Here is a 12928-nt window from a genome sequence, read left to right on the forward strand (position 1 = left end):
AAAAGAAAACAGTATGTCATACTCCACACCTTTCTTTAATTCTGTTTTTTTTTTCTTTTTTTTTTTTTTTACATAAGAGAGATTACAAGCTTCTAATACTTACAGGAGCGCCAGATGCACCAGGTGGACCTCTAGGTCCCATCAAACCCTATAAAAAAGACAAGTATAGTGAGCACTGATGAGTTATCATGGCTTTGGTTTGAGTTAGATAGGATTAGCAGAGCAGTGCCACAGACATTTTGTGATAGATGGATAAGAATTATCCTGTTTTTTTTTCTTAGTTTTTGTTTCTCCCAGGAGGCTCTTAAGGACTGACATTTCCTCCACTCTTTCTCTGTCTTTGCTTTCACCTTTTCTCCTAACCCAAATCAGCAGAACACAATTGGATGGATGGCCACAGGTCCCTTTCATGCAGTTGGTGAAGCATTTCCATTTGGATGCCCTCGATCACAGGTCATCTCCCCATGTTATATTTGGCTAAGAGATTGGTATTTTTATCGCCACAAGCATGAATTGAAAAGGATCAAAAGTTCTTAATGATTAGAGGGAGGTTTGTTAAATAACCTAATAGTCTCTTTTAAGGCCGTTGGGGACTCATGAAAATGTTAGACAAAAGTTAGGGGTGAAGGAAAAATAAAATATTAAAACATCCTCCAGGAAGGTTCTAATATCATTACTGAAAATGTGGCCCACAACAATAGCAGATTGTTCTTTCTTTTGTTCTCCATTCTGTCACATACAAGTGGAGTGAGATAGTGTTGCTAGCTTGAGAGCTAAATCCACATTCTTGACTCCTCTTTGTGGTAATCAGTGCCTGTGCAAGCTCTCCTGTAGGGGCCAGTTCCTTCAAGCTGAAAATATTGCATTGGCAAGTCTAGGGTAATTTGTTCATGACACATCAACCACGGGGACTCTGCAGGCAAGTCTGCCCCAATGTATTAATGCCTAGAGTGAAATAATATGGATTTTATTAAAAAGCACATCATCTTAATTATAAGAATTATTTGTTTGGTTTTAGAAATTGCTTCCACATTAAAAGAAACTGTCACTTTTCAATCAAAATAATTTTTTTAGGTATATATTAAAAATAATTTTCTTTGACACCATGAATTTTTAATTATATTCATTCATTTTTCCGCATATTTGCAACAATTTCATTTACATAAAGTGTAGTTTATTTTGTGGAGGCTGTGAGACGGACGATGATTACTCATTAATTCAGAGAAGAACCCTGTGGGGTTTTATAGTTATTGATTTTCCAACATGGAAAATTATTTTAATACTTTATTGCTGCCTATCTTTCTTATTTGTGAGCCACATATCTGTTGATTACATATGTCTGTGACTGTGTGTGGATGTGCAAGCTTAAATTATATTTCACTGATATTTAAAAGTAAAACACTGTTTTATGCCCCCCAGAGAATGTTCCAAAGTCAGGGGAATCTGAAATCCATATTAATTTTCTGGGCTTATGTAGGCTATTTTATTAGTATTTTACTTTTTTCCCTTTAGCTTCTTCTTGAGGCATAGGTACTGCTTTAAAGCTGACTAATGTTCGGCATTAGCTGAAATGGCTAATTTCAAATATCCAATATAAACAAAGCCAAAGAAAATCTCTACTTCTTCATTTCAGATATGGATGTTTTAAATTACCAGGAAAAATCAGGAAATTGGAAATCATCAATTAAAGGCACATTACTTCTCAAGTGAGAGTTTTAATTTACAGAAAATATTATCTTGCCCTTATAGTGTATTAGCTTATTGCGGACCATTAGGTCCAGCCGAACATCTTCTTTTGAAGATAGAGAACTGAATGCATTGTCCAGGTAAAATTTATACTTGAGAGACCATGTTAACTTTAAATTGTAGTGTTTAACCAACTTAATATTTTTAGTTCCAGCAATTTTTCCCTTTTATGCATGCTAGTATATTTTGCATGCTCATGTGCTTTTTTTTCCCCTAACACATCTCACTAATGCTTGTTGGAAGGCTCACTTTTTAAAGATAGACCATCATCATCATCATCATCATCATCTAGGGAACTTTTCTAGATGTTACTCAAATTATGGTATATATTGCTAACTATTTGTGCTGAGTGATATGATGCTAAATTATACTCTTTTCTGTATGCACTTATAATTAATAGACTAAAAAGGGAATTTTTATCAAAAGGTATTAAAGGAAACATTTCCAGTATTGTTAACTCTTTCAGGGAGGGTGAGATTTTATCATATTCAGTGCTACATCCCTGATGCATTGTATAGTTTGCACTATACTATGCAAAGTACAGATAAATATTTGTTGAATAAATTGAAGTTTTATTCAAGTGCTAGATATGTGACACAGGGTATCGTTGAATATCAGACATCCTGCCTGGAGGTTAGTCCATGTTTTGCCATTAACCACCTCCATGGCCCTGTTAAATCTAAAACTCTAGCTATAGAACAAATGGGCTGGGGCTCCTGAGTGGCTCAGTCTCAAGCCTCCTGATTCTTGGTTTAAGCTCAGGTCGTGATCTCAAGGTCCTGGGATGGAGCCCCACTCGGGCTCTGTGCTCAGTGCAGAGTCTGCTTGTCCCTCTCCCTCTCCCCGCCATCTCCAAAATAAATAAATAAAGTAAGTAAGTAAGTAAGTAAGTAAGTAAGTAAGTGAGTGAGTGAGTAAATACAATCTTAAAAAAAATAGGCTGGACTAGAACTTGTTGCTTCTTTCCAGAAAGATTATGGGACTTAATAGCTTCATGTCTCTAAGCTTAAAATTGTGAGCAGTGTTAAAGAGTATAAAAAAATTAATCAGAGTGATCACTCTTGAATTCAATTGATATATTTAAATTATGGTTACTATGTCCAGCGATTATTTACACACTGGAAACATGATTGTACAGAAAATTCAACCCCTAGATCTAGGCTTAAATTATTACAGATTTGAATACAAAAGGAGTTACTGCTTTTATGTGATCTAAGTATTGAGTTAGTTAACCTAGATAGCTAAGGAAATGGCAAAGTGAAATTTTTAACATAGAAACAAATTATCTATTCAGTCATTTTTTGGTCATAATTAAAAAGAAATAAGCATACCATTGGTCCAGGGCCAAGGCCAACTCCTTTTCCATCATACTGGGCTGCAAAGTTCTAGAGGGGAGAAAATACATTATATATATTAAAATTACTAGCTCTGTAGTTCACTTTCTCATCCTACTTGTAAAGATTTTTATGTTGTTGTTTAAAAGGGAGAGATATTTTTATATATTTTTTAGTTTATAATTCCATATTGAGCTAAGTTCCTAAAAAGTCAGGAGAAAATATAGGTTTAAAATTTAGTCCACATCTGGTTTGAAGTGGGAAGCTTCTCTACCTTATTTTTCAAACTCTTTCCTGCCCTGCCAATCACTGCTCCCCTCTCCCTACCTTCTACCTCTACACTGAGAAAGGGGAGCTTTCTATACTTTAAGTCCCTGGAGATCCCTGATAAATTAAGCAGAGACCAAGAGGTCACCTTTGCATTTCCACCTGTTGCCTGGCTCCTTCAGAACGACGCAAAAGTGACTGGGAGACCTTTTTCTTGCTGGAGTTTCAAAAAGGATGTAAAGAGTTTTGAAGTTTAGAGGAAAATTAAATTAAAATGCCCCTTGGAAGATTAAACTTTTAAAAAATAGTTCACAGTAATAACTTTACTGTTAAAGATCTCTCTTATAGTGGTAGATCTATTAAAGAAGGTGCTTTTTAATGCACTCAGTAGATAAGCAATCATAATAAGATCTTTTGGGGGAGAAAGGTCTTATTTTACTGGCATACAGTTGGGTATTAGAATCAGGCTTCTGATTCATAGTGCTAACCAATTAAGCAAATATGTTTTCCTTCCTGCAGTGAGGCCATTTGGCACTCATACCATTGTTAAAGACATAAAGCTAAAAGAAGATATTAATGAAAAAGGGAAATGTACTTTTCTCAAATTAGTTTCAAGCAAATTAAACCTAAAACTACTTTGAATGTTGGTTCAGCAGACTTCAAGCCAAGGAGAATAAAAAGAGTGGGATGTTTGTGAAATTGCTGAAGATCAGGGATTTCAGTTATAATTCAATCTAATCAAACTCTTTAATAATGCAACACCTCTTATTTGTACCCTACTGATGAAAGATATTAAATCCCCAAATTAAATAATAGTTGTGAGGGCTGCAGCTACCTTCAGTGAACACAGAGACCAGTCCTGTAATTGACAAGGGCTCAGAAAGAGAACAGGCAAAGGAAAATCTTGAATGAAGAAACCAAAGAAATGAAATAAAATGTACCAATATCCAAATAGCAGACTCTACCTTAACTACTGAAAATAAGTTCCACAATGATCCTTCCTCCAATAGAGGTAGAAGAAACTGAAGTTAGCTACAAGTTAGCAATACTTAGGACACCTTACCCCGCCAAGACCAGGGGGGCCAGGAGGACCAGGTGGACCAGGAGGGCCTGGGATACCATCGTCACCATCTCTGCCTGGTGGTCCTGGTGGACCCTGTTTTGTAAAAAGCGAATTATCATGGTTAGACAGATCCCATAGGAACCTATACATAAAAAAGGAGACCTAAGGATACATGTGGTAAGGTCAGTTGTTCAGACCTTTCAAAGTTCAAGAGGTAAGTAAATTTAATATGCCGTTATTTATCACTAATTGAACTTCACTTATGACATGGGTCTCTTTTAGAAGGGGGTTTAGTGTCTGATATACAAAGAAGACACAAGACAGATGAGTTCCTCTGAAAGAGGGATACCTTAGTCTTTGAATATTAATTCATAATGGAGCTCCAGTATCCAAATAAAGGATGGAAATTATAGCTACAATTTATAATTCTATAAACTTCATAAGGAAAACAGTGCACAGTGAGTGATGTACTATGTATTTTGATTGTCAGTTTCAGACTGATGAACTTTTTCAGCTATTTTGGTATATAATGTATGAATGGTAGATTAATTGGTATGATAATTAATAAAGTTACTTTATCACAAGGTAGAAGATCCTGCAGATTTCCTACCATTAACGCTATTTATGTTGTTAAAGTAATTTACTGACATGATGCTACCTCTAATAGATTGATTGGAATACATTTTAGTCTGCACTTCTCAACAGATATAAGGTATAGGTATTTATACATTGGCAAAAGTGTCACATAATGTAGTTATACATGCCAAATATGCATAGCAGGAAGATCTAAGAATACCATGGATAAGCTGTAAACCTAACTTGCACATTTATGAATTTAGAAAGAAACATTGTTGACTACTGTTTCGCTACTATTCCCAGGCTATGTAAGAGATCTTACTTGAAGAGCAAACAAAACAACATGTGCAAAGAGAGGATTGTGGCGGTAGGCAGATACATTTCCATTATGCGTAAGTTGGACAGGTCAGCTGAAAACAAAGAAAGGCCATGCAAAGAATATGGCTGCTTTTAATAACTTTGCTTTCTAATAAGATAATCTTGATGTAAAAAACTATTGATTACATATAATAATACTCATTCACCTCTTCCTTAGGGCATTATCTGCTTAAAAAGTGGTGCAAATATCTGGATACATAGAACTCATAAACTGTCAGTTTTCTGTAGTTTCTAACATGTAGTGTTTAAATATGGTCCAAAACCTTTTTACAGTTCAAAAATTACACACCCTTTCTCCACGTGGTCCTCTATCTCCAGTTGGGCCCTATGAAGAAGACACAAACAGCACAGTAATAAATATCTAAGCAATTACCAGTGAATGAGCAAGCATTCTTGATAATAATTAGTCGCTAAGACTGATCTAAACACAATATCATGAGATAGTAGCTGCAAAAATGGCATAATACAACAACAAAAAAGTATATTGTTTTATTATAATTACATGTGATGTCTTTAAACTGGAGGACCAGAGGCTGCAGTCACCAGTCATCAGGCCAATATTATAACTATTTTTAGAAATATGATTTATGTGGATAAAATTACCTTTTTTGTTACGTCGTTAACAGCATATTTATATAGCCAAAGCCCTTTAAAATAAACTTTAATTTACTACCTATAATTAACATAATACTCATTCCATCTCCAGAATTAAAACAAGTCTTTTTTTCTTTAGTATGTAAATCACCAGTTTGTATAATATAAGTGTAATTAGAGATAATGCTGGAAGATAATAAAGCTTGGTTTTCTTAGACATCAAAGCTACTTTATTTTATGGTTTAGCTAATGCATATCCATGTGGGCAAAATCTTGACAAAGTATTTTCTTTCTGTAGTCTACTATAAATTCAGTTAAATTAGAAGTTATTTCTGATCATTTCAGATATTATGGAAAAGTATTGGACTCTTACCTTTCTTGCAGTTGCCTAGAAAAGAACAAGAAATAATTATGAAGAAAATTATATACTTTTTAAATGGCTCCCATTTCTGTGTAGTATACAAACATATCTACACGGTGTTGTGCATCCTATTATTTCAGTATTTCAAAGTATAATTTAAAATTTTACCAATAAATTAAATAGGTTCAGAACCAAAATGTATACTTATCTGTAATTATGCCTCAAATTCAATTCATGAGCTAAGAATTTGTTCCTAATACTCTTGCAAATGATTCCAAGAGAGTAACAAGATTTTCTAGTTCTGTGAAGTCTCCTGCTTTGTAGTAGCAGATGCTTAAAACCCAAACTTCCACAGGATTATTCATTCTGTTTCTTATGAGTGTTCTTGTGAGGGTGGTCTTATCCAGTAGCACCGCCCACTTTGGAAATTGGGGTGGGTACTTTCTAGACAGCCAGCAAAGTTTGACTACCATAACTCATGATGATTTTCTCGGGAATCCGGGTTGTTTAACACGAGTGTAGCCTCCTCTTTCTTCCCCAGAGAAGGCATTAGTGTGGCCAAAGCTATCCCAGTATAAAAAAAAACAAATTCTGAAGATAATTTTACTCACCTCCTGTAAAGCTGTAAAGGAAAGAGAAAAGAGAGAAATAATTATTAGTATCATTGCACTGATCTATAGCAGTGATTAACAAATAGATAGTCTATAAAATTGGCTTACCTAATTAAAGGATCAAGTATATTTTTTATTAAGAATATTCTAATGACTTGGAAATTATGCAGGTCAAAAGTATGGCAGGGATCAGCAGGGTGATTTGTTTGCAATATTAGTATGTAAATATATTTTGAATTAAATTGTTAATTATTTACTATTTTATAAACACTGTAAAATATTAATGTGTCTGAAGGATATTTCTAATGCGTAGTAATTAAGTTGGTTAACTGCATAGGTGGATCGCTGAATGTGAGTAAGATCAGTACATTGATGAGGAAATAATTTATAGTTCAGATAGTTTTTGATACTTAAAAATCCAAAAAGGGAAAACTTAGGGAACTATGTTACTTAGACTTTTTTTTAATAAAAGTTATGTAGTAGTTCATTCGGTTTATACCTTTCTTTTCTTTTTTTTTTTTTTTTTTAGCTTATACCTTTCTTAATGTCCTTTTTCAAAAGGTCTGATTTGCAAATTAGTTACTATGAAAATGGGGCCATTTGGACATCTGAAATTTTGCTTTAAATTGGTTCACTTAAATTAGGTAAGGTCATCCTACCAATATGTATCACTTTTGTCCCTGAGAAGGAATTGCCCAGTATAAATGGAAAAACTGTGGATTAAAGATGTTGAGAATTAATGGGAAAAGCACACTCAAGTAATATCCCCCCCTTTGCCATAATTGCTTTAAGTCCTTAAAGACTGAATTCCTCTCCTACGGTATAAAAATTATAGGTTAACACAGGATATAAGGGTGGCCAAGCTGGCAACAAGATGAATCACCCCTAAAAATTGCTTTAATTAGGTGGCCAAGAAGTGTGTCATTTGGAGTGAGAACATCTGTTGCAATAGTCACAATTCAGGAGGGTGGACCACATCCAGCACTGATATTTAAGGGCAATTTTTGAGAATTACTTTTAAATTAGGAAAATGATATGTTTACTTCATTGTGTCCATCAGTAGGAAGAATAATTATGCCCAGACTTGATTAACGGAAGTCCTTATGATTTTGGAAATTTGCCTTTTAATTACTCAGACTGAGCCATTTTGAAGAAATGTGTGTTTAGTAAGTTTTATTCCAGATTGCAGTTGGCTGTTGGTCAGAAGGTGAGTTGCCTTTTGTATCTTCAGACTTCCCTAGGTCTGTTTTCATCTTTCCTTTAGGAACCAATTTTTCCCCCTATCCCCAGATCTCATAAAAAACAAAATTGGGGATGTGAATTTGCTCTACACAATTATTCCTTAATATCCACAGTGTGCATACTAAAAGTGGACAAAGGGAGAAAACACACACACACAAATGCATCAACAATGATGCAATGGTAGACACCGTGGCATGTGGGCGGAGCAAACTTTTTGGAGTGTTGGGTGTGGCCAGACACCCCTCATCCCCTATCAAGTTGGTATCTTTGGTAATTAGGCAGCCATTTTCAAAAACTGACTGATTTTCTTCATTCTATCTTGACAGGCCTAGTCATAAAACCTATGGCTGGAAGTGGCCTCGGAGTCCATCTAATCCGCATTCCGCATTTTAGAAAAGGCTCAGTTGGACTTGCCCCAGGTCACGTGGTAAATTAGTGGCAAAGTCATTGGAAAACCCCGGTCTCTTGAGCTTCAGATCCGTGTTGATATTTTCCAACTTGCTGTGTTGAGAATGTCTGATTGTCATTGAGCACATGATAAAGAGGTGACTCTCAGGCTCAACAGAAGGCAGAAGAGATATTAATTAAAGAATGTTTCCATTTCCAGGGCCAGATAAATTAAGAAGCTAATTCTACTCTTCAGAATGTATCCATTCCAAGTAACATCATTTTCCCTCCCAGTGTGTCCTGGACACTGGGAGGGAATGCCTTCAATCAGAAGTGCAGGTCACCTCTGTGTAAACCTGTAGAGTCTCTCATGGGGATTCCATTAGCGTAAGGCCTGGTCCCCTGTGCTTTCATTGTCCTCCCTCCAGAGGGCGCCTCAGAGTCATCATCGTCCTCCAGGCGAGCCTTAAACCGCCTGGAAGAGAAAAGCCCTCAGGGGGTGAGTTCTTCATTTCTAAATTCAAGGGCTTTCTAAAGCAGGCCTCGAGTTTTACAAGGTGGGCATCAGTGCAGTCAAGGGCCTGCTAGTTGCTAATACCTCATCCTTAGGAAAAAGACGTTCTGCTCTCTTTGAGCTTCCCTAATCAGAGGTTCCAGATCAAATTAAGACTCACTTGAGTGAGAGAAAAGTTCCCTGACTTTTGGCGAGGGTTGAGCCTTTTATGTTTTCATTTCTCAAATAATTTCCACGTTTCTCAGCCATGCCTGCGTTTCTCTACATGCCAGGGAGCCTTCCCTCCAAGCTGCCCGTAGGGTTTACTTTAGGTTTCCTTTTTTTCAGACCAGGGTGCCCACCCATCTAACCTTTCTCCCCCGTCTGCCCCAAACAAGCCGAAGGCACTTACATTGGCATGTTGCTAGGCACGAAGTTACTGCAAGCAGCAACAAAGTCCGCGTATCCACAAAGCTGAGCATGTCTACCACTTAGACATGCAGACTCCTTGTGTCGCAGAGCCCCTGGGTCACCGGCGGAGGTATCACCTGGCGGGCGCAGGCATGCAGTCGTGGCCAGTACCTCCAACTTAGCTGAACCCTCCTGCCGCCTTGGTGCTAAAATAATAAAGCCCGGATCTGCCCTATTTATACGGCCAAAGTTTCCCTGGCCCGAGGGTGCCTCCAAAAGCGCCTCCACCAATCGTAAGGCTGGGGCTGGGGGCCCGGGCAGCCACAGCTGGGAGGAGACTGCGGGGGCGCAGAGGAGGGAGCGAAGGGGGGAGGGACGTGGCCACGGGGCTGGCTTCTTAAATTGGTTCCATTCTTTTTGAGGACGTGGACACTTTTGAGGCTTTCAAGGGGAAAGTCTGACTCGCAGTCTGCATACCTCCGCCCTCCCCATCCCCCCGCCCTTCCCCGCCCTTTCCAAGTTTGGAAACACTTTTGGACACGTCGGAGCGCTCTGCAGACACCGACGTGGGCAGCCTGTGCAGATCCCGGGGCAGCCGGGCAGCGGCGGAGGGGACCGGAGCCCGGAGATCAAAGCGGGAGCTGTCCAGCCCGGCCTCACCTTGTGCCCTGCGGGCCACCCGCCGGGGGCAGGGCGCCGGGGCGCAGAGGAAGCGGGGAGGAGGGAGCGGGGGCTCGACAGCGTGGCGCAGCCGGAGGCCGCCCTCCCCCTCCCCCTCCCCCGCCCCCGCCCGCGCCCAGCTTTTCTCCAGCTTTAGGGCGTGTGTGCGCCCACTTTTTCAGCAGTAACGCTCTCTCTCTCTTCTGGCTCCGGGAGAGGGTGAGAGGGGGGTTCTGTGTGCGCAGGGTCGGGTGGGAGCCGGAGGACCGCACCGTGGGAGAGGAGGGGGGAGCCCCGAGGGGTAGCGTGGCACTGAGCAGGGGGCGGGGGCGGGGGCGGGGAGGATGTGCTTTGTGCACAGTAGACCAGACCCAGCCATCAGGCAAAGTCGATGGCTCCCGAGGCCGAGTCTCCTCGCAGAGGCTTTGGAGATTATCTGGCCCTGCGAAATGACTGCAGTTGACGACCTGGACGCCTCTCTTAACGGGGGTGGGGGTGGGGGTGGGGGGGTCTCCCCTTTCTGAGGCTGCAGGGGAGAATCCGTCCTCTCCCCTACAGGTTTCCACTCTCCACCTCCTCTTCTCCACGGATGCCTTGTCTGGATTTACCAGCTCCGTGTTGAGCCTGGACTCATCAGATAACTTTCCAGGGGGTGCCCCCAATGCCTCTGGACCTCCGTGTGCATTCAGTGATCTCTCCCCTCTTACGGGCAACGCCCGAGCACCTTCTTGACTTCCATGGGGGTCTCCTCTCTACACCTTGGGGGAAGTGCCTAGCCCATCTAGAGGGGCTTCCAATTCCATTCTGAGATGGGGTGTCTTCTCCGGTAACTACCCAAGCAGCGCCCTCATCAATGTATATATTTACTCTCTCCTGAACACCCAACTTCCTTCTCCTCTTTAGGGCTCATCCCATTCTCTGCTCCCCACCAGGGAGAGGAGGAGCTGGGACCTTGACCCTGAGGGATTGAGGTTGAAAGGACTCCTTGAGAGGTCCTGAGAATTGTGAAATACTGGGTGCAGTCAACTTCAGTGGACCGCCCTTTCCCCAACTCTCCTGAGATGTCATTCCGGGCCCATAGGGCTGGGGCTGCACCTCTGCTCGTTCTGCACCCCCAATAAGGCAGTCAGGTGCTACTCAGAATGCCAGGGGCTCCCAGAAGTCAACGCAAAAGGGGCATCTTTGGGTCAATTCCTGCTGTGCCAAACAGAAGTGAGTGGGCTGCAGTTCCTTGCTTTTTCTTCTTCTTTCTTTCTTTCCCCTATCTCTTCCTTGATTTTTTTTTTTTTGGCTGTGCTTTAAGGAAGAATTTCTAAGTTAACTCCATCAGCAGCTACTATAAACCAAAGGGACTGAATATTCTTAAACTGGTTGCTTCCTCTAAACTTAAAACAGGTTAATGGAAATAAAAGGAAACAAACAAAACTCATATAATAAACCCCTCTTTTATTCTAATTAAGGGTACTGACTTGGGAGATAATGTGGAAAGACGTTTTGAAGTAACGTGGAGGGAAGGAATTTGAAAGGGTATCTGGTCAGTTCTAGGAGGATGTTTACAAGGAGGAAGCCGCGGTCAAATCTGATAGTTTAAATCGGAGAACATTTTGTGGAAATGCAACTATAAATTCTTTCTTAGCATAAAAAATGCTCAGCTAGTTTTTGAAAACTAGAGAAATATCAGCTCAAGCACACATTTATAAACTTAAAGGAAAAACATCTCTGCAGAGTAAACTGATAACTTGAAACACATTCCTGGAAACTGATGCAAATACCAAATGCTGCCCCGGCAACTTCCCTGCTGATGTGGCAGGGTTTGAAGCAGGCAGTCGTCAGCGATTGGTAGGAGGCCCTGGAACTAGACAGAACAATGAAGATGGTGAAAACTGAAGGAGAATTCTTTTTTAAGCGTAACACTGATTGCAGTCCCAGCCATTTTAATACATTATTTTGACTTGTACTCATCACTCATCACTCATTGGGGAAGATAGTGTTTACAGTCAGATCTCTGTAAAATGTTTTGTGCCACAAACAGAGAGAAGCTTGTTGTGTCAACAGGGGTGGGGCTGGGAAGAGAGCTGACCCAAACCCTAAAGGACAGCCCTGGTGATGGCTGCCGTGGTGTGTGAGTGTGGGGGTGCCTGGCGCCTGGGCTGGTGGCTGGGGACTGAGTAGGGGGAGAAAAGAGTGAAGGAGTGGATGAGGGAGACCTGGGGTGTGGGGTGGAGGAAAGGAGGCAGAGATCAGCCTTCTGCTGCTTGACCGTTATCACCTGGGTTCCCACTCCTAAAGTATTCTGTGCTGCAAAACAGATGGGCTCCTCAGCTCCCTACAGCCCACAGTTTTCAAACTGGGCCACACCTTAAAGTATGACATGAGTGTCTGTCTGCCTGATAAAGGGATGTGAACAGCCTGATAAAGCCATGTTGTCTTACACATTGATTCCTTTCTTTTCTTTGATCAGAGTAAGCATCTGACTAAGGTCTCCTTTCAAACATTTGTGGAGGATCCACTCTGGAAAGCCCCCAATACTATCCTATCTCATTCGAGTTTGAGTTTGAGTTGAGTTGTTTGTCAAACAATTGCTGACAAGGTATTAGGAAATAATTAAGGTAGTAGCTAACATGATTTGAGGACTGACTTCTCTCTGTGATATCTGTTTGGAAGGCATGGAGATTCCTGCCCTACATCCAATCAGTTGGGTTATTCAGTTCCTGCTAATCATTTAAATATATGTTCATTCATGTAATATTTAGTGTTGTACCAGGCACTATAAAAGTTTATAGCTGTGAAACAGAATGTCATGGT

General features: G+C 40.4%; 2 protein-coding genes across 10 annotated transcripts in view; one reads left to right on the forward strand and one right to left on the reverse strand.

Annotated features, from left to right (window-relative positions):
• LOC144288899 (uncharacterized) overlaps positions 1-9698 on the forward strand; it is a 94620-nt gene extending 84922 nt beyond the window's left edge. For 3 of the 9 annotated variants that reach the window (XR_013356916.1, XR_013356921.1, XR_013356925.1), the window contains 2 exons: positions 373-453; positions 5290-9698. The gene's annotated coding sequence lies outside the window, so the exon portion shown is untranslated. Of the gene's footprint in view, positions 1-372; positions 454-1633; positions 5002-5289 lie in introns of those variants that run through there. The other 6 variants (XR_013356923.1, XR_013356920.1, XR_013356919.1 and 3 more) reach the window with 6 other exon arrangements.
• Positions 1-9889, reverse strand: part of COL1A2 (collagen type I alpha 2 chain) — a 36065-nt gene extending 26176 nt beyond the window's left edge. Inside the window, exons 1-7 of the mRNA XM_077856892.1 lie at positions 9465-9889; positions 6931-6941; positions 6332-6346; positions 5654-5689; positions 4411-4503; positions 3078-3131; positions 104-148 (exon numbers count right to left, since the gene is read on the reverse strand). Coding sequence (XP_077713018.1) covers positions 104-148; positions 3078-3131; positions 4411-4503; positions 5654-5689; positions 6332-6346; positions 6931-6941; positions 9465-9534 — 324 coding nt within the window. The 5' untranslated portion in view covers positions 9535-9889. The remainder of the gene's footprint in view (positions 1-103; positions 149-3077; positions 3132-4410; positions 4504-5653; positions 5690-6331; positions 6347-6930; positions 6942-9464) is intronic.
• Between the last annotated feature and the right edge of the window lie 3039 nt (positions 9890-12928).

The sequence above is a fragment of the Canis aureus genome, chromosome 18, assembly GCF_053574225.1.
Source record: "Canis aureus isolate CA01 chromosome 18, VMU_Caureus_v.1.0, whole genome shotgun sequence".
Classification (NCBI taxonomy): domain Eukaryota; kingdom Metazoa; phylum Chordata; class Mammalia; order Carnivora; family Canidae; genus Canis; species Canis aureus.